Source organism: Sphaerodactylus townsendi, linkage group LG04, assembly GCF_021028975.2.
Source record: "Sphaerodactylus townsendi isolate TG3544 linkage group LG04, MPM_Stown_v2.3, whole genome shotgun sequence".
NCBI classification, from domain to species: Eukaryota; Metazoa; Chordata; class Lepidosauria; order Squamata; family Sphaerodactylidae; genus Sphaerodactylus; species Sphaerodactylus townsendi.
The window spans coordinates 87,911,670-87,939,668 of record NC_059428.1 but is presented as its reverse complement, the minus strand read 5'-3'; the positions used below and the strand labels follow the sequence as shown (position 1 = coordinate 87,939,668).

The 27,999-nt window shown below is 42.0% G+C and overlaps 1 protein-coding gene across 1 annotated transcript; it reads right to left on the bottom strand.

The window, feature by feature from the left end:
• Positions 1 to 8,632: 8,632 nt before the first annotated feature.
• On the bottom strand, positions 8,633 to 27,545 carry GPR143 (G protein-coupled receptor 143). Its single transcript, XM_048494385.1, has 8 exons — positions 27,159 to 27,545; positions 23,825 to 23,934; positions 22,003 to 22,097; positions 20,905 to 20,997; positions 19,065 to 19,174; positions 16,837 to 16,945; positions 14,821 to 14,938; positions 8,633 to 9,622 (listed from the first exon to the last, which is right to left on the bottom strand). The coding sequence occupies exons 1-8, from the start codon at positions 27,400 to 27,402 to the stop codon at positions 9,323 to 9,325; spliced, it is 1,179 nt and encodes a 392-aa protein (XP_048350342.1). The 5' UTR covers positions 27,403 to 27,545; the 3' UTR covers positions 8,633 to 9,322.
• Between the last annotated feature and the right edge of the window lie 454 nt (positions 27,546 to 27,999).

The window sequence follows — 27,999 nt, the reverse complement described above, 5'->3', positions numbered from 1 at the left end:
CTCTAGATTCTAAAATGGTTGTTTTATGGTGTTCTGGTTTTCATATATTAGCTGGGGCTAACGTTTTCTTGTTGTGGCTCAGTGATGGAGCCGCTCATCTGGACAGCTCTCCCACTGAAATTGCTTCCCTTCCATGAATTCATTATGTGCTTGTTTGCAAGCCATTCTTTCTCAGCTTGTGTCATCCCCACAACATATGGGGAAGAGGAAGAGAAAAAGTAAATAATGTTCACCCAAGTATCATTCTAAGAATTTCTAAAGGATCTTAGGATTTAGAAAACTGATATCTTGGCATAAGAAGACTCCCACTTTGCTCTTCATTCTTTTCACTAATTCCTGGGAACATAATTGGCTAGTGTATGTGGATAATGTATTGTCGAAGGCTTTCACGGCCGGAATCACTGAGGTGCTGTCTGGTTTCCGGGCTGTATGGCCGTGTTCTGGCAGCATTCTCTCCTGACGTTTCACCTGCACCTGTGGCTGGCATCTTCAGAGGATCTGATAGTTGGAAAGGAAAGCAAGTGGAGTATATATACCTGTGAGTAAAGGTCAATAGGTGAGGGCATCTGAATATGAGTGGCCTGGCAAGTGAGTAACAGAAGAGATAGCAAGGTCAATAGGTGAGGCACCTGAATAGAAGTAGTCTGGCCTTTGTTCCCTTTGATTATCTGTAGTCATCCTGTGCCTGTGTTGAGCTGATTAGTCACTGTCTTGACTCTAGTGTTTTTCAAAACTGGTGGCCAAATTCTGTTCATTTTCATGGTTTCTTCCTTTCTGTTGAAATTGTCCATGTGCTTGTGGATTTGGAGCCACGGAGAACTAAACAAGTTCCTGGACCATATCAACAAGATCCACCCAAACATCCAATTTACTATGGAAAAAGAAAATGAAGGGAAACTGCCATTTCTAGATGTCCTAGTCAACTGCAAACCAAACCAACAACTGGGCTACTCAGTATACAGAAAACCTACACACACTGATAGATATCTACACCAAAACTCCAATCATCATCCAGGACAAAAAAGGAGCACCATAAAAACTTTGCTAGATCACGCAAACAGAATCTGTGAACCCCACCTCCTTCAAGATGAATTGAACCACCTAAACCGGGCTCTACAGGCTAATGGTTACTCTTCTACAGACATCAGAAGAGCTGCAAGACCAAGAACAAGCCACATGAACAAAGATAAAGATCCATCTAGAGGGAAAGTGTTCTTACCATACATCAAGGGAACCATTGACTGCATAGGAAAACTGATGAAGAAGCATAACCTACAATCTACAGACCCACTAAGAAAATTCAACAAATGCTACGTTCAGCAAAGGATAAGAGGGATCCTCTAGCTACGGCAGGAGTCTACTGCATACCATGTAGCTGTGGACAAGTCTACACAGGAACCACCAAGTGCAGTGCTCAGACACGAATCAAAGAACACGAAAGGCACTGCAGACTATTTCAGTCAGAAAAATCAGCAATAGCAGAACACATAATAAACCAACCTGGACACAGAATATTATTTGAAAACACAGAAATTCTGGACCACTCTGACAAACCACACTATGTCAGACTACACAGAGAAGCCATTGAAATCCACAAGCACATGGACAATTTCAACAGAAAGGAAGAAACCATGAAAATGAACAGAATTTGGCCACCAGTTTTGAAAACACTATGAGTCAAGACAGTGACTAATCAGCCTCCAACACAGGCACACAGATGACTACAGATAATCAAAGGGGAACAAAGGCCAGACTACTTCTATTCAGGTGCCTCACCTATTGACCTTGCTATCTCTTCTGTTACTCACTTGCCAGGCCACTCATATTCAGATGCCCTCACCTATTGACCTTTACTCACAGGTATATATACTCCACTTGCTTTCCTTTCCAACTATCAGATCCTCTGAAGATGCCAGCCACAGGTGCAGGCGAAAAGTCAGGAGAGAATGCTGCTAGAACACAGTCATACAGCCTGGAAACCACACAGCACCCCACTGTATGTGGATAATTTTGATGGTGCTATAGATTGTGTTTTATTAAGCATTATTGGGCCAATGAGCCCTGATCTTGTCAGATCTCAGAAACAAAGCAGTGTTGGGCCCTAGTTGGTATTTAGATGGGCAACCTCCAAGAAGCCCCAGTCTCATGATGCGGAGGCTGGCAAATGGCAAATCCCCTCTGAACATCTATTACCTTGAAATCCCTACATGGCATAATTCAGCTGTGACTTGATGGCATACACAAAGGGTTAGTGAAGAACGCTTTAATAGTGTGTTTATTTGCCCACATTGACTGGTGTACTGGGGCAAGCTGAACTTCTGCCACTACCCTGGCCAAGACCCCCCCCCCCACAAACCTTTTCCTCCATCCTGTCCACTGACGCTGTGTAGAGAAGAAAGAGGAGGGGTTGTGGGGGCAGAGGAGCAAGATTGGTGGGGGGTAGAGAGTTTTGCAGGGAAAGGGCCAAAATGTGCCCCCCATATAACTGAGGCACATGGCTCCTGGATCAAATTACTGCCCTGCCCCCCTAGATACACTAATGCACATTGATTCAGTTGTTCCTGATCAAGAGTTTTTGACCCTGAACCAAGCCTGGAAATCCTCTTCCATTTTTTCTCCCCATCTATATCCATACATATACAGTATACTCTTTGAACCTTCAGGTGGAACTGTCTATACACTTTTTATACCACAGACTATACATGATCTTGTTTGATATTTCCAAGGAACTAAATTCCTTGCTTCCACAATAGCACCATGGAATTGTGTGTGCTCAGATCAGCCAATAATCTTCACTTTTAAAAGGGAAGAACAAATAATATTCATCAGTACCAGTTGCCCCATTCTGGAATGTATTTAAGGTTGATTTGCATCTGAGTATTCATGATTTGGTAACTCAGCACATCAAATTACATAGACAAACTTTTTAAACTTGAACGTTTCAGATGATGACACATGAAATTGAAGGTGTCCTTATGGTGTTTGATTTAAAATTGGATGGCTATACCACAGTCTAATATTCAATAAGCATTATTTTCAGGATTCTTGTGGCACTACAGACCTTTTATCTACAGTGAGATGGCAAACCTATTGAATGAGACCAACAGCTTGCAACAGGGGTGCACAACATGCAGATTCTGTGTGGCTCTCGAGGGGCATGCCTGTCACATCAATCTTCCCACTACTTCCTCCCCCATGGAACATCTGAGATTTCCTCTGTAATGAGCCACAATGCTACAGTGTCTATGGCAAGGCCTGGTGATGTTCTGTAGCTGGGACCAGTGGGACCTAGGTGCAATCTTGGACCATTGTGGCCTGCATAATTGTGATTCCCTGGTTTATTATGTTATTTGTCACACAGATGAAGGAGAATGAAAAGAAACTCAATTTCAATGCCACAAAGACCTGGCGAGGATTCTTTCTCCTTCAGTGGGGCTTTGTCATCCAATCTGGTGAGGTCATGCCTCCAATGGTTCAAGCAGGGCTATGCAGGTTTTCTGCTGCTGTCCTGGGCTGGAGGAGGCTGGTTCTCTCCAGTTTTGATAGCCCTGCAGTTCAGTCAGATTGAGAACATAACACTTTGAGTGAAAGAAAAATAGTCTTATCTGGACTATGGCTGAGATGAAGACTGTATCTTTATCCTCTATCTACTTGCCTGGAAAGAGGAGGAAGGAACAAACTAAGGAACAGTCCCCCAAGCATGATATTACAACAACAGGCAGTCTGGGAGAGGGGGTGCATGCCTGATGGGGGACTAGGACCTTCCACAATCCAAGTTGATGGCCTAATGAGATCAGCAGGGGAAGCAGAGAACCCAGATGTCCCCTCCCCCAGCTCGGAGAATGGACCACAGGCACCACCACAGACAGAAACAGTTGCTGGCAGTGCAAAAAGGACATGAAGATCTCCCTCTCCAGCCCAATATAGTGATGGAAAGGAGGCTAATTCCCTGCCTCTGACTTCTCCACTTACACAACACATAAAGACTTTTAAGATGACACACCACCTCTGAGGTACAAGTTGGAGCCTGATGTGGACAATTCGTTCTCCAACAGATCAGAAGCAAACAGCTCTGATGAGGAGGGCGGGTTGTCTGGGGATGAGGAGGAGCCGCATGACCATTCTGCCAGGTTCTTTGCTGGTGAACATTTCCAGCACCTGCTAGAAAGGTAGCCACCACTTTAAAATACCATCTGGATGATGGGGAAAAAGAAGCCAAGTCATCTGCTTCTACCCATCTGGACAACAGAGCATTTAAACAGCCAGCAAAGCTGATTTCTATCTGCCCCTTTTCAGAACACTTTGACAGAATTATCAAAAAAGGGTGTGTATCGCACCTTGCTGACTATGGTTGCAAAAAAGTACTACATCTTAGCAGAGGAGGCCATGGAGGGTCTTAAAGTTCCCCTTGTGGATGCAACAGTAGTAACCCTCCACTTGGAAACAACTCTTCCAAAAATTGAGGAAAATGTTCCAAAAGATCCCCTAATCTACTAAAACAAACATGAACTTAAGAAAGTCTATGAAGAGTTTCCATTTTGTGGGCTGACCACAAAATGATTCCATCTAAGGAGACAGAGAACCTCCCAGTTCATCACAGATGCCACATAGGACACCATGCTGTCCAATGTGGGGTCCCAGTTGCCATTGTTCTGGTACATAGAAACCTTTGGCTCAATACATAGCATTGGTACATAGAAACCTTTGGAGAATGGACTCATAAACCAAGGCCAACCTTTCCACAGAGAGGTTTGCTAGAAGACAACTGTTGAGAAGCTAACACTACAGAAGGTGTTGATGGAAACTAAGGGGAAGAAAAAAGTGATGCTTTCCTGCTCAATCCTAGCCACTAAAGGCAAAGGCTACAAGGGCAAAGGCTACAGCTCCTTTCCTTTTGCCTTTTGTACAAACAAAAAGACCAGAGAATCTATAGATCCAGAGAATCTGCCGGATAGAGGCCCAGATGCCAGGATCAACAGTTTGCCAACATCAACAGCAATAAACAGGACAGATGTTCTACCCCCCAAGAAGTCTTCTGCCTGACTCCACCATTGGGGTCATCTGCTGCACTTTGCTGATGTTTGGGAGATGACTGTCAATGATGCCTGGGAACGCAAGGTGGGAAGGCTACCCCATCAAGTTTTCTCCCCCAACCCTCACATGTTTCAAAGATTACCAGGGAAAATTGCTGTCATGAAGGAAGTTGTACTGACATCAGGGACATAAAACAGGTACCTGCAGATCAAGAGGGACAAGGTGTGTACTCGCCCTTATTTGCAGTCTCAAAGACCTTGGAGGGCAATTCTCAAACTGAAGTTTTCAGTTGTGGTAGTATCTTTTCAGGGGCTACCTATAAATAATTCTTAGGCCACTGTTGCTCCTTTACAGTTTATCTCAATCCACTTCAAAAATGGCATGTTTGGAAGACACTGTGGCTAAGAATTAGACTAGGGAAATAATTCTGGGTCATAAGGCTGGCCCTGTTTTTCCGTTGCAAAATAAATAGATATTGGCTCTTGCTAAGGTTAGAAATAAATAGCTATTGGCTCTTGCCAAGGTTAGAAATGGAGACAACTGACTGCAAGCACAAAGTCAAGTTTTCTCAGTGGGGTCCATTTTGTTTGTTTGGTTATTTAATTCTTAAGACTCATATTGCTCAGTTGACTGCTGTGTGTTTGCTGGAGGATACTTTTGAAAATCTAACCCAGAGGCCAGACCTTTGCCTTTATAAATAGCCATGGGTGTCAAATGCACCAAGCATTTGCATGTCACAAAGAAATGAGGTAACAGGACTCTTTGTTTTGACAACAACTGGGCTAGTTGTTGTTAAACAAAATAGAAAAATGATCGAAACACATTGAAAGCACAGAACAGTTTTATTCCCTAAATGTTACAGACTTAGCAGGTTTCTGTCTGCAGCACTAAAAGACTAATTACCACAGCCCTTTGGTACATTTACATATTGTACTGCTGTATATGGAGTCAGTCCACAGGTCCAGCTAGTCTTGTATGGGTCACAATGACCTACATAGAGTTTCTGATAGAAGCCTTCTCCATGCTGCTACATGCTATGCTTTAAATGGCTATGCCAGTGATTTTGCTTGGGACTTACAATACATAAAACATATTCTACCACTGAGCTGTTGTCTTTTACTTTCCTTATTCTGTGTCACAAAAATAATGCGTTATAAGGCAGTGGACAGGCCTCTCGCCATGTATATGGCATAATACTTGGTACATGCAAAGAGCCGTATGTTTGTACATTTAATGTGACTATTTCCCTTCCACCCTTCTTTTGTTAAGACACTTATTTTCTTTATGTGCACGGTGAGAGGTATATACATGACAATTACCCAACCCAGGAGATTCAGCTTCGTGAACCAACTATAAAGGCTTGGGTTCTTTCTCGCACATGGTGTGTGAGGATTAAAGGTCTGCATTAAGAGGGAGGGAAAGCCCAGCATGAATAGAAGTTAGTGCCATTTTAGACCACTTTGGAATCTAATTACTATTTTAGCAGAGGTGAATAGTGAAAGGCAAGAAATGGATTCCAACTGCACAGAATGTCAAAGCAGAGGTTGATGGACTCCTTAGCACAACCCTCCAAAAGAGGTTTAAGCACCCTTCAACTAGACAACTAGACAATAATAGTACTGCATTCTAAATTTACTGGTAAAAATCTAATTCTGTATAATGACCGAGGGATGGGAGTGGAAGATAACACACAAAGACTGATATTCAGCCATGTTGTACCTCTATAACATGTCTCTCCTAATAGCAAAGCAAAATTTCCAGTCAATCAGTAAATATTTTAGTACATGTGTAATGTTTCAATACTGAAAATATGAATTCTCTTATGTACTCTTACAATAAATAAGGTAGGCCAGAAGTATCATCTCCACATTAGAGATAATGAGCTGAGGATGAGGCCAGGTGGTTTGTCCAAAGGCACTTAGTAAATTTGTTAGATGAAATTTGAATAACAGCATTTTCAATCACAGCTCAGTCTGTCAGCTACCAAGCTGCTCACTTGATTGTTGCTTCCTCACATGAATGACAACTAAGACTTGGCAGTGAGGAAAGAGTCAAGGGTTAAGCAGGGGTGTACAGGCCATGGGGACATGGGGTATTCCATGTCCCCGGACACAGCCTGTTCAATCACATGGGGGGCACAAAATCACCCCTACTTTCCCCACTGCTGTGCCCACCCTGGCCCCAACTGCCCACCTGAATGCTGTCCGCTGCCAAGACCCCCGCAGCCAGGTTGTCTGGACACAGGACTCCTGTGGCCCCTGCCTCCACCGCTCTCTGGCTGTCTTCCCAACCTCCCTCAGGCTGTGCCAGGGTTCCCCTCAGGCCACTGCAAAGTGCTGTGGGTGGGGAGGGGCCTTGGCGGTGATGGCCACAGCCTCCCCACTCGCTCCTCAGTGCCAAGGTGAGCGGAGCTGGCTCAGCTGTTTGCTGTGGCTGCAGGCTGGCTCTTGTCCTCCCCCAGGGAGGGCCAGGAGGCCAGCCACTGGCTTGCTGCTGTGGCGCCTGCCTGAGCCACCCACCTGAGCCACCTGCTGCCAAGCCCTGCCCTCCCCAGATAGGGGGGTGCAGGGAGCCATGAATGGGGGAAGGGGGAGTACAGGGAGCTGGTCATGTCCTGAGCACCATTTTCCCCTAGTACACCTCTGAGGCTAAGTCTCAAAGACTCAAAGAGAACTAACTGGTTGGAGCAATTAGAGTGTCAGACTTGGACTGAGAAGATCTAGCTTCAGATTCCTACTCAATCATAAAACTTGACTGGATGACCTTGGGTCAGCCATTCTCTGTCATACTAACTTACATTGTTTTTGTGAGGCTATGAGACAAATCCCCACATATACTGTTCTGAGCTCTTTTGCAAAAGCATAGGGGTCCAAAATAAAATAGCTCCTTGCTGTATGTACACGAAAATGCATAATTAACTACAGGTACATACTTATATCAACTACAGATATATCCTTATATTACCTGGGCATGACCCAGGCTAGGGGGACAGTTCCTGTAGGACTGATCTGTGTTCCCTGTTGCCCAGTGCTTGAAGGATGCTATGAAGCAGAAGCATGAATGAACCAACAAAGAAATCATATATATACGGTGGAGTGGAGGGAGACTTCTCATTGTGACCCTTCTTCATATAGTGCCAGTTTTGCCACCTTTTCAATCCAGGAGGCAGCAAACAAGCAGAGAAAAAATTATATATATTGATATAAGGAGAACACTCCATACCAGCAGGTTCCTTCTCAAGATCTTTTTGGCAGAATCCATGTGGTTGTTTAATGCCAATGTTAACATAAAATGTAGCATAAACGTTTCTTTGTTGTGTCAAACCAAAAAAAAGTATTCATTGAAGTAAATTACTGAAGTTTGAGGAGTTTGCAAGCAGGACCCCTTGCCTCGTGTTTGCCCAGAAAGACAAAAAACTGGAGCAGTTCTGCCTCTAACATTGGAGGTGCCTTTCTTTGTCTCTTATGACTAATGGTCTTTGATGGACATATTCATTGTGAATTTTATCTAAACTTACCATTGCTAAATGGCCTTTTTTAAAAGACCATATTACTTTCCTATATGTATTCTTCTACAGAAATCATTCCAGGGGCAAACATGTACCAGAAGATGCCCAGAATATTTATTAAAATAAATATAGCCTAGAGGGAAGTACAAGATCACTCCAACAAAGCAAGTTCTTCCATATACCATAAAGGGAAGGATACAACAGTTAAAGTGCAGTTCTTAATTAATTTCCAATCAAAGACAACCAACAACTTTCTTACCAGCTAGTCAGGAAAGACATTAGAGGATTTCATAGAAATGTGTGCACTAACATAACTAGAAGTTAAACCAGAGTCTCTGAAGTGAATAACGCCTATGTATCATAAGGACCTTCCACTAACATCAAAGAACACTGACTTTTAAAAAACATTTAAAATATCATATTTCATTTTTGTCCCCACAGACATTTGTTGCATTTTCCCCTCCCTCTTCAAGAAGAACATCCAGAGGTACAAACAAAGGTCTGGAAACAGAATCCATTCAAAATAGAGCGCTGTAGATGGTGAGTGTGGTAAGGGAACGGGATGAAGGAAAAGGTTTACTTTGTGGCCAGGATCACATATTTACTTCCTTCTCTGTGCTATATACATTTGATGACTGGCAGCTGAATATATGAACTGAATACTGAAAAATATTGAATTCAACCAACTACAGTTGAATTCAACCAACCACCTGTCTATGATGACCTATTCACATCATGTGAGGAGCATGCATGTGTGAACTAGGCCTGTGGTTGTGCGAATCACCAGCCCTGGTAAACAGGAGAGTTCCTAGCTAGCCTATCATCGCTAGGAAGGTTTCCTTCAGACAGTATGTTTAAGGTCTCATCCGTCTGATGGTTTGGTGCAACAGTGGCTATCTTTGAATCGTGGAAATTCACTGAGTTCCCACCCGGCAATGCATAAGCATTTTCAGCAGCATTGGATGTAGACAAGGACTCCCAGGGTATTTCACTTTTTCGCCACGGCAGGTCCACTTTCCACCCAGTCCATCCATAAAAAACCAGAGTTAAGAGGAAGCCTTGCATTGGATTCAGGACTCCCTGGAAGACAGATAACAGAGACATTATCATGGGTATGGAAGGCAAATCGATATGGTTGAGAATATCAGTGGAGATTTTGGCCGTGACAAGCCTCCTAAAGAAACAATTCACATTTGTATTCATATGTATAAAGGAGCACAGGTCAAATACAAAGGATAAAGGAGCACAGGTCCTTTATCCTTTGCTCCTTATCCTTTGCTCCTTATCCTTATCCTTTGCTCCTTATCCTTTGCTCCTTATCCTGTGCTCCTTTGAGCACAGGTCAAATATAAAGGAGCACAGGTCAAATACAATTGCAGATGATACAACAGTGATTGGTCTCATTCGAGACAACGATGAAACCGCATACAGACGGGAGGTTGAACAACTAGACGGGAGGTTGAACAAACTGTGCCACTGGAACAATCTAGAACTGAACACACTTAAAACCGTAGAAATGGTGGTAGATTTCAGGAGAAACCCTCCCATCCTACCTCCTCTCACAATACTAGACAACACAGTATCAACAGTAGAGACCTTTAAATTTCTAGGCTCCATCATATCTCATGACCTAAAATGGACACCTAATATCAAAAATGTCATTAAAAAAGCACAACAAAGAATGTTCTTTCTGCGCCAACTCAGGAAGCTCAAACTGCCCAAGGAGCTGCTGATACAGTTCTACAGAGGAATCATTGAGTCTGTCATCTGCACCTCTATAACTGTGTGGTTTGGTTCTGCAACCCAACAAGATCGACACAGACTTCAGAGAATAATCAGAACTGCAGAAAAAACAATTGCTGCTAACCTGCCTTCCATTGAGGACCTGTATACTGCACGGGTCAAAAAAATATTTACTGACCCCTCGCATCCTGGACATAAACTGTTTCAACTCTTACCCTCTAAACGTCGCTACAGAGCACTGCACACCAAGACAACTAGACATAAGAACAGTTTTTTCCCGAATGCCATCACTCTGTTAAACAAATAATTCCCTCGATAATGTCAAACTATTTATTATATATTTATTATATAATTACTGCACTACTTTTTTCATCATTCCTATTACCCATCTCCTCCCAATTATGACTGTATGACTATAGCCTGTGCTGACATTTCATTTTATTTTATTTATTGGCAGCAACACCCTACCCTGGATGGCTAGAAAAGATTACATCAAAACTCAGACAGTGTGGTCTTGATCCAATGCAACTTTTGGAGATTGGAAGTAGCAGAGCAATGGGTATGGTCCACCAACGTCTTACTGACATTGAGTTGCAAACAGATTTCCCCCGGCTACCTGTCCTATATAAACCACTAAAATCATGGATAGGTATTTCAGCTGCACCTTATCTATCCGTAATAACATCAGCAAGAAGCCGATGGGCTTTTTCTAGGGCTCGCTTCGATGCCTTCCCATCAGCTAATCTGATGGGACGATTCCAAAACATTCCAAGGCACAGGAGAAGCTGTGTGTGCGCTCAGGTGAAGTAGACTCAATGTCACATATCTTACTGCATTGCAAGTTACATGAAGGTGAAAGGAAGCTGTTGATCCAACCATTGTTAACTCGTCATGTATATCCATTCATAGATAACTCGGATACGAATTCTGTAAGAATATTATTAGAAGATCGTGTTTCTGCCATCTCACAGAAGGTAGCTAAATTTTGCATACTGGTACACAACAAGCGTAGTTCCTTATTAAAACAAAGAGCCGCACTGTGTGATGAGGACTGTAATAATGCCTGAAGCTAATGTTATTTATTAATAGATTTTATAATGGATTTTAATTTATATTATATTTTTGTATAAGTGGAGTGCTATGTATTCACATGTACTCTGATTTTAAACTATTGGCTGGCCAAAAGGCCGTAATAATAAATATCTATCATTTTATTTTATGATTTTACATTTTATGTTTTTATTACTATTGATTGTTTCCTGATTGCTTACTAGACCTATATGACAATCATTAAGTGCTGTACCTTATGATTCTTGACAAATGTATTTTCTTTTATGTACACTGAGAGCATATGCACCGGAGACAAATTCCTTGTGTGTCCAATCACACTTGGCCAATAAAGATTCTATTCTATTCTATTCTATTCTATACAGAACATGGCAAAAATGGTACAAGCCAAGCCATGGCACAGTTTTACATTGCTTTGAGAGTTCTACGATTATGCAGTAGTAGAGTTCTAGCATTTTCTGTCTTTGCTGCATTACATTCTACATAGCTGCAGAAAGAGACTTAGATGACCTTTTCTTTTTTTCACTCAGTGATATCATAATTGTTGCTGTGATGATGGTATTAATGACCATGAAACTTCCATGAGAAATGTGTGTCATACTGGAGAAGCAGAACCTGAAAGCAAGCACAAATGACAGAGAAAGCTGTGGTGTCCTCATTTAATGCTGGCAATATCAGGGGTCCACATGGCAACCCAACATATTTATTCATCAAATGGTGTATTCTGCATTCTTTCCCTGGAACTGTACAGTTAATGTGGAAAATGGGTTGAGATGTAGAGAACCTGCCCTTTGATTCATCAGCAGACAAAACAAGGTTTTATTCACAACCATATACCTAATGTGTAAGATCAGAGCTGAACATCTGCTCTCTCCTTGCAGGTAGTTGGGCTTAAGTCAGAAGCTTGCTTGGCTCTTAGCCCTAGACTCACAGCTTTGTCCCCCTAGGAGCCCTGCTGGCAGAACCATTACCAGCAAGGACAATATTGTGACTTGACAGTGACAGCACGGTAGATTCTGGTGCAGCCTTGAAATAGTCCTTCGTTTTGTAAGAAAGCAGGATTTCTTGAAGAAGGTAGGATATGAATAAGGAAATCAAAGTCTGACAAGGAAAACTAAGGAAAGATCATGGCTGCCATTGCACACATATCTGATTTGCTTTCAGCCACACAGTTTTAACTTGGTTATGTTAACCAGTAGTCAATCCTACAACAGTGATAAAGGAAAGAATTAGGCACCAGAAATTTGGGCTTTAGTTTACTATGAGAACAGGACACTCCAATGTTGGAATAATGAACTGGCAAGAAGTGGAAGGAGATGTGCCCATTTACAAGGACATATATTACAATATGCATCCTGCTCTGCTTCTTCCGGGCCAAAAAAGCTGCCTGGAGCCCCTGAACTCTGGCATCAGTGGAGCAAGTGTGGCTTTATAAAAAGGACAACTTTGGAAAGGAGAAACTTGCAGAAAAAAACCCAGAAGGCTGAGAAAGATAATAAAGGAATGAAAACAAAGTGCTGGTAACAATTATAAATCTTTAAACCAAGTGAAAGATCAGCAGAAGACAGCAGACACAGGCCTATGAATTCAGGAATGAAGAAGAAGAGTTTGGATTTATACCACTACCACCCCTTTCTCTCCTATAGGAGACTCAAAGGGGCTTACAATCTCCTTTCCCTTCTCCCCTCACAACAAACCCCCTGTGAGGTGGGTGGGGCTGAGAGAGCTCCAAAGAACTCTGACAAGTCCAAGGTCACCCAGCTGACATGTGTTGAGTGCACAGGCTAATCTAGTTCCCCAGATAAGCCTCCACAGCTCAAGTGGCAGAACCAGTAATCAAACTTGATTCTCTAGATTAGAGTGCACCTGCTCTTAACCATTATGCCACTACGCCAGAAGGTGAGATGGAACATGCAAGAATAATGGTCATGCTAGATATTATATATTATAGATGCATTACAAGCAAGACTATTTGATTTGATGAAGCAGCCCAAGCTGACTCCAGTAGTGTCTAGTATTGTCCACATCTTGAGGAAATGTAACTGCCTGACTATAGGATAGCAGCAGGACTGCAGCAAAGGCACACTCCTGTGTTGGTGGGGAAGAGAATAGGAGGGAGGAAAAGTTGAAAACAGGACAGTGGGCAGGGGACCAATAATAAATGTGAGAGAACAGATGAGAATGTTGGATAGAGATAACCTTCAACAGTGAAAAGAAACAAGTGACATCAAAGGCACAGACTGCAGATAATGTGTTGAAGCAAAAAGAAAGTAATGCAAGGCCTATTGTGCTATAAAGCAGAAGAGATAATGGAGAAAAGAGTAGGAAGCAGATAATGGGAAAGCAGCATTGGAGATGATAAGTATAACAATTGCTATAATGCAGAAGAGATAAATGCAAGAACTCCAGGGAAAGGGGCAGATGCCACCGAATATATTCAACCTATGCAGTGACACAATATTGAGTACTGAAGAATACAATATTGTATTATTGAAGAAGAAAACACCAGCAAGGCTGCATACATACAACCACATGTGGCATTTAAACAGGCTTCTAACAGCAAAAGTAGTGGTCTGCTGCCAAATATTGGGATAGTTATTTCAGACCATAAGAAAAAACTTCATGTTTCCTGCTCTCTCCTGCACTGTTCTGACGATTTTGTCTTTCCCTCCACATTCTTCCCTGAAAATTTTTCTTTTTCCCCTCAACATAGCTGTCTCTCTCCTTGCCTGAAGCCCTGTTTCCCTTGACCTGATGCCTTTCCAAATCTTGCCTCTTCATTTCTTATTTAATAATTATGTTAATTTGACGTGATAATGTATTTATACCCCACCTTTCCTTTGTGACTGCAGGCTGTTTACAATTCTGAATTGAAAATAATGCTCTTCCATCCAAAATGCCTGTAGACTATATCACATTAAAAGCACCAGGGAATAAAATGACTTGGCAGCACCTCTCAAAATAATCCAAAATTGGCACACCCATCACTTCCTCAGAAGGTCCATTACACATGCTAGGAGCTGCTACAGAAAAATCATTTCATGCGGTGGATGCCAAGTGGATGCCAAGTGGACTACGATTAAGTAGGAAAACAGCCAGAAGGTGGTAATCTGAGGATTGTTGTTGGTGCACAGGGGCATCCTGGGAGACAGTTCTATACAGTTCTATTTCTACCTCTTTTCCTAGTCCTTTTTGCATGGTCTGCCGCTCTATAGAATGAGAAAACGTCAGCCAATGGCAGCAAAAGATTCTTGTGCCTGCCCTGCACTTTTGTGACATTGGGGCAGTTCGTCCATTCCTTTTTGACTGGCAAATTGCATAGTACATCATACAGATCATCAACTTTTCTCCTGTTGAACTATCAAAAGATTCAAAGAACATTGACAACACCAAATCATGTGAGTGAAGATTTCAGCTGCTGTTGTCAAAACTTGATGCAGTACTTTTAAAAATCAGTTTGCATTTACCATTATAATCCATGTGATGAGTGCAGCATTCCGGATACTTTTCAAGGGGTTTCCATTGATATCAGGTTGCATTTCCAGGTAAAAGAGAAGGCTCTCATTGATAATGTTTGATGACCAGCTGTGAAGGGCATAAAGGCAGGGAGGTGGATTATGTTATGTTTTTAAAGTGCAATTGTACTTGTTGGCCAAAAGATGATAACTGCATTTTCTTCAGTGCTAAGTTTTATAGTCAGCATCACAAAACCCTTCCCTACAAGTATGAGATCCATTTGTTTTAGAATCCCTTTGTATGACCCATGGACATAGGTAAGGGGGGGTGTTCTCGGGTTTGAACCCTCCCCATTCATGTCCAAAGCTCCGCCCACCCATTTGCGGGTTTTTAAAACATTTTAGTGATGATTTGGTTTTTGGCCTGCAGGGGGCGCATTGTTTGGGCTAGCAGCACCAAACTTTCAGGGATTGTTTGGGGGACTCTCCTGATGATGCTATCTGGTTTTGGTGAGGTTTGGTTTGGAGGGTCCACAGTTATGGACTCCCAAAGGGGGTGCCCCCATCCTCCATTGTTTCCAATGGGAGCTAATAGAAGATGGGGGCTACACCTTTGAGGGTCCATAACTTTGGACCCCCTGAACCAAACATCACCAAACCTGGCAGGTATCATCAGGAGAGTCTCTTATTGATACCACCCAGGTTTCGTGAAGTTTGGTCCAGGGGTCCAAAGCTATGGACTCCCAAAGGGGGTGCCCCATCCCCCATTGTTTCCAATGGGAGCTAATAGGAGATGGGGCTACACCTTTGAGGGTCCATAAATTTGGACCCCCTGAACCAAACTTCACCAAACCTGGGTGGTATCATTAGGAGAGACTCCTAAAGATACCCTGAAAGTTTGCTGCTTCTAGCTTAACCATTGCACCCCTGACAGCAGGCGCCCCCCAAATTTCCCCAGATTCTCCTTTTAAATCCACCCCCTTCGGCATGGATTTAAAGGGAGAATCTGAGGTCCTCAGTTTAGAAGAAGAAGAAGAGTTTGGATTTATATCCTCCCTTTCTCTCCTGTAGGAGACTCAAAGGGGCTTACAATCTCCTTGCCCTTGCTCCCTCACAACAAATACCCTGTGAGGTGGGTGGGGCTGAGAGAGCTCCGAGAAGCTGTGACTAGCCCAAGGTCACCCAGCTGGCGTGTGTGGGAGTGCACAGGCTAGTCTGAATTCCCCAGATAAGCCTCCACAGCTCAAGTGGCAGAGAAGGGAATCAAACCCTGTTCCTCCAGATTAGAATGCACCTGCTCTTAACCACTACGCCACATTGAAAGTGATGCTGTTTCAGGGTGGGGGATAATCCACCCCAAAAGAGCATCACTTTCAATGTTGTTTAACTGGGGACCCCAGATTCTCCCTTTAAGGTGGATTTAAAAGGAGAATTTGGGCTCTCTAGTTTAAACACCATTGAAAGTGATGCTGTTTGGGGGGTGGATTCCAGCATCACAGCGGCTGCCTGGGGGAGGGGGGGCGCAAAACTCAGATTTTGCAATGGGCTCCATTTTCCCTCTATGCCTCTGCCCAGAGGGGAGGGGCAGGGCAGGGCAGGGGAGTCTGCCATCCCCGACCTCGGAGAGCTGCTTTTATAAGCGCTAGGCCAGGGGTGGGGCTTGGGGAGGTGTGGCCATGCCCTAGAGGCAGGTGGGGGTGTGGCCCCACCCCGAACCCCCGCATAAAAAATCTATACCTACGTCCCTGGTATGACCTAAACTAAAGAAATTGTTCTATTTTTCTTTAGGAAGGCAGTTGAATTAAAATTTATTCACTTGTACTCAGGCCATACTCTGACATGGATGTAAATTGGGGTGGGGGTTCCATGGTAGATGCTACATATGGAAGAAAATTATTAGTACCTGCTCCAAACAGGGAAATAACACAACACTGAAATATCTGTTCAACAGCATTTGTGGAGGTGGTTTAAAACCAAGAAATGAATTATGCAAAATCTAGCTAAGTACCATGGAAAGATTTGTCTTACCAAATAACAAAGACTAGCATAATTTTGAAAAAGCGGACTTTGATCTCTGTCCCCAGTCTCCTCTCGTTCTCTGTGTAGATGCCTTGTCTTCCCTTCAGTAAAGAAGCAACTGGCAAGCAGAAGGAGAATATGTTGGCCATGTTAGTTATGGAATAGGCACCAAGATTTTAAAATTTAAAATTTTCTATCTTATTTTATTCCATCTTGCCTTCACAAAACTCAGGAAAGAATAAGTGGTTCTCCCCAGGTTACTCAGCAGCAACCTTATTAGCTGGACTATGAAAGCAACTCTAAGCAGGTCTGTCTGGAAGTTTCTTAGAACGGCAATCAAAGAGAGTAACTGGCTGAGGTCACATAGCCTCAAGGCTGAACAGGTTTTGAACCTCATCTCTATAGTCCCTTGGTTCGTTTTTCCATGCAAGCCTCACTTAATTCCTCTTGCTTGGTCTTTGGGCAGAAGAGCCTGTGATAACTGACCCCCCAACTCTGCTTGTGATGGGGGAGCCACATGTGTGACAGAGGCTGTCCATTTTCCCCCTTCCCTCCTATTCTACAAGTTGGGTTACCACTATTCAAACTTTGCCCTTTTCTTGCTATTAGTGGTTTAAGGTACTGATAGAGGTGACTCTATCTGCTAAATACTATAGCCTGGTTAGAAGTTTCAGTCTATGCATGAATGAACAGCCAGACACTGGGTAAAAATCTTTGGTCACAGTCTGTGATCTTTTAAAAAAGAGAAAAGATCTTTATTTGCTAGCATGCATTTCTATTTTTCTAAGAGTGCAGGTGCATAGGAAACTTGGATGAGAAAATTAATGTAAGTTTTACAATTTCTAATCAAAAGAAACAAAACCAAGAACTAGTTTGCGTAAGTCACTGTTTTTACCTCAGCATTCCTTTCCAAGGAATGTACACAAGCAAAGTTAGAACTTTGAAAAACAAGCAGGTCAAGGCAGACTTCACTCGGTTTTCCCCTGTTTCCTGGTCCTCGGTTTGCACACTTTCACGCAACAAGAAAATATTCTAATTCTTTCTCTCTCACCTCTGAGGGTTTCTTTCTGACCTATCCTGAAATGAGGTTTTGAGTTCCCATGTGCACTGTCTCACATCTATACGCAATGCTAACAAGATGCACATTCTCAACTTTTATGGCTCAGACTCAGAATATCCCAAAAGTGATCTGTCTTGCTTCTTCCTGGCAGGTGAGGCAAAATTATCTCCATACTACCCATTTGTCTCCCTACAGGAAAAACCATTTCATCTCAGCCTGAAATCTGAGGAGTTTGTTCCCAGATGACCTATCTGGGGGCCAGTGTGGCTTTGTTTTCCTATAACAACAAGGCTTCTCCATGGATTGTGCCTAAAAGTTCTGCATTCCAGTATGTTTCCCACATAATCAGTAGGGATTTATTTCTATTTGTTAACAAGCGTTTGCCTACTATATAACCCCTCCAACCACAAAAAACTAGCAAAACTGTAACCTGTAATAAGTGCATTTGAGCTTGTCATCCTCAATTACCCTATTTAATCCTTCTAGAGAGACTGTAGCAAATCTCTGTGTCTTGATAAATAATATGCACTTGACTCCTCGATTCAAATCACCAAGCATGTATACCTTTTGAAAACTACAGCAGTTGTTCGAAAAAGAAGGCAAGTGAGCAAAGAGATGGAATTGTAGCTTTTATCTCTGAATCTTTATAGACAGCCAGTGTTTCTAGCCCAAAATGTGCATACAAAATGCACCCTGTCATTCCTTCTTCTCCTTCCCAAGCAGCCCATGATGCTTTTGTCTCTCCACCAATATCCAATAACTACCCTGCCTGCCTCTTTTGTCTCAGTCCTCTCTCAAGTTACACCACCATTTCTTGTCCTAGTATTTCTCTACAGGCATGTACCCAGTGCTTGTTTAGTCCATTCCTGCCTGGCAAATAATCTCTAGGAACTCCCTCTAGTTTAAGTTCTCACAAAAGATAGTGCTCTACCTCACCCCTTTGCGTTCCATCTGTTTTATTTGTTTTCTTGAAGCATACTAAACAGCCTGTGAGCTAATTATTATTCATGAACCACATCAGGTTTGTATTACGCATTTTCTGATGCATCTCTTTCTTCCAGTAACTTATATTGCTTGGCAAACATATCCAAAAAGGAACTGTGATCCATTAGCAAGTCTTTTTAATACTCCTTTTTAATTAATAGGCGTAAAATCCAACTGTCATTCACAATCTTACCTGCTGTCACTGTTCTGCTGAAAAGTATTGGGTTGGCCAGCAACACAAGCACCAATGGAACATATGTAGTGACGTAATGTGGAATTGCATGTTCCAAACCATTTTCACAACTAAGGAATGAAAGTAATAATAAAACTCTTTGAATTCTCTTTAATTTCTTCTGCCTCGATAATGCTTCTCAACACAGCAATTTCTACACAACGATTTAGGAAATATACAAGATTGCTGCTGCCTATGACCTAACTAGTATACTCAGAGTCTTATTCACAACAGAGTTGTGGCTCTGAAAGTGATCATATGATGGGACCTGTCCCACGAATGAATCAAATTTTATGTCATCTTTCAACTGTGAGTAAAAAATTTGAAAGATTAAAAAAACCTTTAATAATATGAAAAATGGAATTTTTACAAATCAAAGATAAATAACTGCTAACAAAATTATATTTTGTTTCATTTTCTGTTTAAAGGAACGGGTTGTTCACTTGATGTGTGTCTAGAGCTAAAAAATGTATGGCTATGGAAAACTTTTTTCATGTATGGCTATGAAAATGTATGGCTATGTAATGTATGGCTATGAAAAACTTTTTTCAGAATACCGTCTCTGTATTCAACAAGGGCAAATAGGGGAAGTTGCATCTCTCTTGCTGGTTCCACTTCAGATGTCTATACATTCAGCTGAATGTCACCAGCAAGCCCTGGATGTGTACACCCCTCCACCCCCACACACCATCAGCAAAACTAACAAAAAATCGGAATCCTAATCATACAGAAGCTACTAACTGCACTACATGCTGCTTGCTGCAGACTTTTTGACTGAAAGTGAGCTGTCAGGAGCAGGGCCACCAAATATTGCCCCACTGCACAGTGTTCAGTGACCATGCAGACAAATGTCTGTAGAGGTAACCAAACATGAACACCCACGTCAGCTTAACAAGTTATGTAACAAATGGCAAAGACATAAAAGATGTTGTTTCTGACATATGTAGAAGCAATCTTGGCAAGTTCATGGTTTCAGTCTGATATTTGCAGAGATAACAAGGAATGTACACATAAAGAGGTCATGTATAGGGGAAGAGCAGCGGACAGAACAGTGGCCTTAACCCTTCTCATGCCCTCTGATTGTCCCCAGAAACCCTCCAAAGTTATTTCTCCACATTCCCAGCTGATCTCACTTCTGTGTTTGGGAAAGCTACTCCAGATACTTGCAGGGGATAAGAGTTCAAAACTTTTCACATCAGAACAGGATCTGAATTTTGCTTCTGCCTTACAGTGTTTACAATGTGTAGTTTAGCCCTTAGTAGTCTGGTTGAACAATTCAAGCACATTTTAAACAAAGAAGTTCAACAAGTTTTGTGTGTACCCTTTTTCTCCATTGACTCTACACCAACAAAGAGCTAAGAGAGTGGAGCCAATTCTTGATAACTGATCTCTAATAAGTCAGAACCCTGAACCCATGGTTAGCTCTACAGTGAGGAAAGGTAAGAAAGAAGATGGCTCTGGCAGATTCAGAGGCTAATAGATTCTTCCATCACTATCTCCTCCCTGACACTGTCATAGTTATCATCATTGCTGCTGAACTACAACCCCCAAGGTGGACTAAAGCCACTTATGTTCCTTCCTTCCTAGTTCTTCAAATTACAAAGTGGGCATGTTCAACATGGCTTCCTGTACACTTGTGATAGGCTCCTGGGTAGGGACAGTGAAAGCCAGTAGAGTGGGTAGCAGAAGTCAAGGGGTCCTTTCCAGACCAAACAACTGCCCCCTGACAAGAAGTGGCATTTGTCTATAATCCATCAAAATAATCAAGCCAATCATAAAAGCTAGACAAAATTATGCTTACCTGGAAACGGAAGGGTAGTATAGCATAGCAATTCCCTCCACACACAACAGGATCGCCAAGCCCCATGTCATCATGTGATACAACACAATTGTACTGGAAACAGATTACAGAAAACAAACTGCTGAAGATATAATGCCATACACATTAGAAGTCTCTTCAAAATTACGCACATCTCTCTTCCCTCTTTACAATAAAACAATTACTCTTACAATAATGTACAGGGGAGGGAGGTTTTTTTGTAAGGAGACCTAATTTAAATCTTGCAACTCACTTCATATAAAGTTGTTCTGAGAATTTATTACCAACAATATCATTTGGGAAACTTCCATCAAGAACGAAACACTTCATAATAAAACTAGGCAAAACAAAAGCCAAACAAAGGGGTGTTCCCCCTTAACATGGAGAAGATTAAAATAATAGGAAGATATAGTTTAATCTTATACTAGGGGCCCCAAACAAAATCTGGTAGATCTGATTTCCTCAAGCTAAAATGGGCTTGTATAGAGTTGACCCAGTGATGTAGTGCCCACAGGGTTGAGCAGTGGCAGAGGCGTGGCTGGGCCGCCGAGGGTGTGTGTTGGTGGTGTTCTGGAGCAAGGGTGGGTGACACTGCAGCTGGGGTGCAGGGCCCACATGCAGCCCAGGCGCAGTTTCCCCTTGCTCCGCCTCTGAGTTGACCACTTCCTGATGAGCCTTGGAGATCTTCCAGAATAATTGCAGAAATCACCCCTGGAGAAAATGGCTGCTTTTCAGAGTGGGCTATATGGCATTAAGCCCTGCTGAGGCCCCTCCCCTCCCTAAACCCACACCATACCTAGTCACTACCCTCTCTCCAAATCTCTAAGAATTTCTGAACTTAGAACTGGCAACTCTAAGGTTGTGTCATATTGAAAATACTGAGTTAAGAGGGCAATTTAATCCACATGCTCTCTTTGCTTTAGCCTCATCCTGCATGGCTTTTTGTCTGCTTCAAGACCCATAATTCCAAGCATAGCCTTTTGAGAGCTTAGAAGGGCTCCCTCCTCTCTCTTGCAATAGTGGGGGAAATGTCTTGATTGTTCTATTCCACTAAAATGTTAAATTACTTAATTTTTGTACCTTAGTCCTGCTGATCTTCTAACTACCAAGTAGGAGTCTACGGCATAGCAAAACAGCCACCAAAACCCAGCACTGTACAAGAGCTGGATCCACATCTGTGAAGGGGAAAATATCCTACATGTCACAACTGCAGAAAATGACATTATTATTACTTTCATGCTCAAAATGGTTTGTTCAGATATATTTAATTATCTATTATATTTCTATTAATGTTATCTGTTAATATTTCTATAAATATTAAAGCTGTGATAGCTGTAATAAGTTTCCTTTTTTGCTATGTTTTAATTGAAAGGTACACCTTTGTAGGCAAGTTGTTGAAAATTATGATAACTTTTGGTTGATGTAGATTGAATTGAATCTGCTGCTTTTTTGTTTGTTTCAGTGGTTTTAAATACTAGACTGTATTATTTTTAAATTGTTTCAAAATCATCTTAAATGATGGGAGATACAGGATAGAATAATAATACTTATGATTGCAATGGATGAGAAAGTGAAACTATTACTGCAGAGAGGACTGCCTGAACATTCTGAGTAGAACATTTCTAGTAAAGGGCAGTGCCAGAGCTGTCCACATAGAAGGCAATGAATGGCAGAGCCTACATTACAGATTTGTTCTGGGATAGGAAAATGACAACTGAACTTTGGATTGTGCTAGGGATGCCAGCCTTCATGTGGGGCTTGGGGATACTCTGGAATTAAAGCTCATCTCTAGACAATAGAGATCAGTTCCGGAGAAAACTGATGTTTTTAAGGGTGGACTCTATGGGATTATACCCCACCAAGGTTCCATTCCCTTTCCAAACCCCACTCTCCCCAGGAATTTCCCAACCTGGGGCTGGCAACCCTGTGTTACCCATGTGGTCTGTCATGGATGCCCAAGCAACACTGGCCTAATTAGATCAGTCCATTTGTGTAAAAGAGAAATTACTTTTACATCTAAGAAGATATGCCTTGATTTTTCTATTAAAAAGGGAAAAGAGCATCATATTGTCTCCATATGGGGGAGAGCGGCATATAAGTTTAAGAATAAGAATAACTCAGGCTTCAATGAAGCTGAATTCCAAAGCATTGTTCAGTGGCTGATTCACATTTTCCCCTACAACTAGATCTTAGATAACTGATCTTTCGTGTCTGTGTTTGCAAGTTTTAACATTTTTTTCTGGAGAAGCTAATTTTTTGTTGCATACTTCCCCTGTTACATTGGCAACCATCCCCCTCACCCAGCTTTCTCTTTAGTTAAGTTCTCTGATTCATTATATATTTTTGGCATATTGCTTGGTAATGTATTTAATGAAATATTTCTGGGGCCCATCAGGTCATGGAGGTATCCTTCTATCGAATGTGATGGTGATGTAAGAAAGTAAGAAAATTCTGGGTAGAAATTCATGATGAAATGCAAAAGATCTTAAAAATTAAATTTTCAAGTCACAACCCTATTGACTAATTTTTTTCTTAATTAAAATTTGTCTCATTCATCAATTGAAGACTAAGATCTAATTTAGTCTAGCTACAATGCTCAAGAGTCCTTCTGTCAGGAGATCAGATCATAAACATCCTGTGTAACGGGCAGTTTGGCCCTCAGGCCCTTTCTGTTTTGACATTGACTGATTATTTTTCAGATGTGTCCTGATACTCAGAATTTTTTAAAATTTGGGATAATTAACAGACACTGTATTTTACCGACATTTTCAAGTCAGCTATGTCCACCATAGCTCTAGTGCACACCACCTGCACTTGATGGATGAAGGACAGGACACAAACATTATTAGCACCACATAGTAGCATTTCTTCTTTTTGACACATGATGATACTTGGTACCTACCGCACTTCCCACACAAAAGGCAGCAGGCCACACATCAGTAGCATTCACCACAGAGATGTTTGCTACAAAGCCTGGGAATCCTAACCAGACGGTTGATCTGAAGATTATACCTAAAGTGGAAAAATCAGTATGAGTATGCTATGATTGGCCAGTTCTTTTTCTACATTGTGTGGATCCTATGGAGGATTTCCACAGATAGAACAAGAAGCGATTTCCAGACCCACCCATCCCCACCCCCCGGCTCTGCAGCAGATCTTAGATTCCCACATCATGTTGTTTCAGGGGGTGGTGTCCTCTGTATCCCAAAGGCAACACTTCATAGCTGCCACAGAAAGGGGCAGGTAAAAATGTTGCCAGTCCTTTCACTGGTGGGGTCTGTGCTGCATATATTTTAAGGGAAGACTGAGAGTTGTATCAGCTTTCTGTGGTGTGCAATGTGAAATATTAAATGTGGCATGCTCTGAGTAAATTTCATAGCTCCCTTTGCTGGAAAGCAGCATTGCCTCTCATGAGATAAGTCAATGCTTCCCCCAGCTTCTGTTCACTACATTAATCAGAAGAAGTCAAAGGGAGGGCATGTGGCTCCCACAGCTCAAGAATCACATGCTTGCTTTTAAGTCCCCACTTCAAGCTGCATGCATGGTCACATGAGTGACCAGAGAGAAAATTATGACTTTAATTCATGAATTGAGATAATTCAAGGTTTAAAAGCTCAAGACTTTCCACTAAATCCTACATAGAGTATGGCACTGAAAGCCGAAGCTGCTAGGGTCTCACATTTTTTGTATGCTGTTTCTTGTCTGGATTCATCTTGTGTTCTCCATGTGTGGCATTATGTCAGGAAGCTGAACAGACCTCTATTGAAAGCCAGTGTACATTCTAGCCAACACGAGTTTGTTTTATGTGCAGTAAATGCAAAAACTGATCTGAACACTCTTAAAGAAAAGAAACAAACGCTATCATCATTTTAAATGCTCATGAAATTTTATATTATAGTGGATAATTGTCTGATACTCCCTTTGGGGTTAAAAGGAAGACCCTACATATAAATATTGTTTACATTTTTGTCAGCACTAACGAAGTGCTGGTTGGTCACTATGTGAGAAAGGATGCAGAACTAGATAGGCCTGATCTCTGATCCACAGGACCCTTCTCATGTTTTTATGTGGAACAATATCTGGCCAATAAAAAGACTTTTCTGTTCAGCTTCCAACCATAGGATAGTACTGGATCTTAGGGGAAAGGTTTAGAGGTGGGGATGGAAAAATGACAACTGGGCAAAGTGTAGACAGACAAACTTATCTGCTGATTACTGATAATCAATCCACAGTCCACACAATCTTTGACATTCTGTTCAGTACTTGTGAACAGGCCAAGTACCATTTTCCATCCTATTACAGAGATCTGTCTTCTCTGAGAGTCTTATAAGAATGTGTTTGCTCCTCCCTTCATAACTTACCAAAAAGCAATTCCACATATCAAACAGGGTAAACTTGAATTTGACACCAAGGCCTAGTACACACTGAAGAGATAGAACAGAGTGCACTTTAGACTTTTCATGGAACTGCAGTCCTGAGAATTTCTTCACATTAAAAGCTCCATGCAAAAAGGAAATCTAGCAGGGAGAAAAGTTTTAATGTTTGCTTTGCAAGCTGTGCTGTTTTTCTGTTTTCAGGGAGTTCTCCAGGTGGTGGTGGGGGTGGGATCCCAAAATATTTCATGACTCTGTGCCTGCAGTCTCTTCTGCTACATCATGATTATACCAGTTATCTCATGACAAACTGCCTCATAAACAATGGTCAGTCAGCCTTACAATGGCTGTGTTCATTCCTCCAGGGCTGGGGGGCAAAGGGTAGCAATCAGTGAGAGAACTTCCACATGCCACGTATTGGTGTGCAGGGTCCCACAAAGGTGATTCTTTCACTGATATTGTTTAACATTGATACAAGCCCTCTTGCTTGATAGATTCGGATGTTTGGACAGGAGTGTCGTCAATATGCCGAAGTCAGCAAATGGAAATCTACTGGAGATCCCTGGCCCTAAAGAGATCTGGCTAGCCTCAACCAGAGTCAGTGCCATTTTGGGCTGGCTCCAACCCAGTTGAATAGTGAGACCTGGGCCCTGAGGGATATAGTACAGTTTCTCAGGGCCTGCAAGTTAGAACTGTTCTACCAGGCATATGGCTGAGGCAGCTACAGTTGTTACACCCTCCCCTTTCCCCCTTCCCCCTTCCCCCTTCCCCCTTCCCCCTTCCCTCCTCTTTTCCTTTTTTTCATTTCCTCCCCCCATCCCTTTTCCCTTCCCTCCCTCTTTTCTCCCTCAGTTGGGGTTAAGTGCCATGCTGCCATCTGAGTGCCATTTCAAACACCATCTTGAGATGGAATAGCTGCATTAAGTTTTAATGAGTTGTAGGTTTAAATTGTTGTGAGTTTAAATTAAATTATAGTTTAATTTGGATTTGTAAATGTTGGGAAATGCCCTGAATGAGCCTATATAGGGAGGGATGGTTTACAAACCTCATAAAATAAATAAACCCAGTCTCCTGCATGTGCAAAACAGATCAAAGAGTACATTCAGCATGGGCTTCCTCTGATCACAGCTTCCCTGCAATTGTACCTACAGGATAAATATATGCTCATTCTATAGTCATTTAATTGCTATACTGATTAATTTATTGCCACTGAAAATAAAATATAATAAATGTAATTATAAACAAAAATTTGTTCCAATCTCTTAAACAACACCTAAACATGCAATATAGTTACAGTTTTTCTTCTGAATTTTCAAATATACACTCACTATATCCCCCCAAATACTTTGAATTAATGCAACTACCTCTGGTGTAAATATGCATATACCTCATCAGAATCAACATCATCCTTTTAGGCTAGGAAGCTGTGGAAGGGCTTGAGAATTCCATTCATACTAAGAGGTTGAATTAGTACCATTCAGGGACAACAGAAATACTAAGGATAGAGTGAGAAAAATAAAGAAAGGAGAGGTAAGATGACAATGCTGTAATTGTAGCAGTATCTATTTAGGTCTATGAGTCAGGAGATACCCATCACAAATAGTGTCACAAATAGTTTTGGAAGCAATTGAGTTCAATAAAATATTCCTACAGAAGTAAAACCTACGGATTTCAGCGGAACTTAATTCTGTGTAACTGACATGCAAAGACGGTATCAAAATGGTTGGTTATTCCCAAATAGTCTTCACCCGGAATGCAAACATGGTTAAATCAAGAGCCCATCAAAGAGAAAAATACACTACGTTTCTCTAGCTAACACAGCTTATATCCAAAGTCCAGATGTGGCAAATGAATCCTGCTTACCGAGAGAGCCAAGCATGTCACAGGCAGAGATGAGGAGGAGGATGGTGGTGGAAGAAGAGGCTTTAGGCATCTTCCGGGGGCCTTGTCCCTTCTTGGGGAGGAGCTGCAGCATGCTGAGCAGCAAATTGGCTGATGCACTGCCAATGCAAACCCCACAGAAGACTTCAGGCCGAAATGCCAAGATCAGCTGTGTGGCTGCATCCCTGTTGGGGCAGCAAAAGGTCTCTAATCGGGGGGAGGCCATGGAAACCCTGGCTAGGAACAGAAGGTCAGAGATGGAAAGAAGCAGCAGCTCCTCTTGTTTCTTGGAGGGAGTTGTGAATTTTTCTTCATATTTTCCTTTAGCTTCTGGTGATGAGAGTCACGGGATGGCTGGATCATGTGATTCTGCTGCTGCTAGTGCTAAATCCTCTAGAGCTACCAAGCTCAGGCTTTGAGCCTTTGCTAGAATAAAGAGCAGACCAGCACCACAGAATGTAATCCTAACCATGTTTCTTTTGTTCTTTCAGGGCACTGACAGGCATTCACTCAAAACTTGCTGGTTGCACAACAGGTATATGAAAAGGGAAACCCGTCCAAGCTCTTAACACAACAGAAGCTGACAGAAGGAATCCTCTGAAGAAGGGTACTTTTCAGCCCCAGTGTAAAGCTTGTTCTACAAATTGTTCTTTCATTGACTACAAATTAAGTAGCGATTAGCCCAGTGCTCACTGAGCAGTAGCATTTACATTCAAGAATCAGTAAAGTTGTTTCAGTCAGTGACTGAACTTCATTTAACAAAGATTGTTGACAGCAGGAAGAAATGCTAGGTTCCAGGTTCATGATAATCCTTTATATTTGG

Coding starts and splice junctions, on each gene's coding strand:
- GPR143 (XM_048494385.1), bottom strand. CDS start 27,402: ATGGCCTCCCCCCGATTAGAGACCTTTTGCTGCCCCAACAGGGATGCA. Junction 14,939..16,836: donor ATGCTAGTCTTTGTTATTTG/GTAAGACAAATC, acceptor TGCCCTTCACAG/CTGGTCATCAAACATTATCA. Junction 9,623..14,820: donor TCATCACATGGATTATAATG/GTAAATGCAAAC, acceptor TCTGTCTTCCAG/GGAGTCCTGAATCCAATGCA.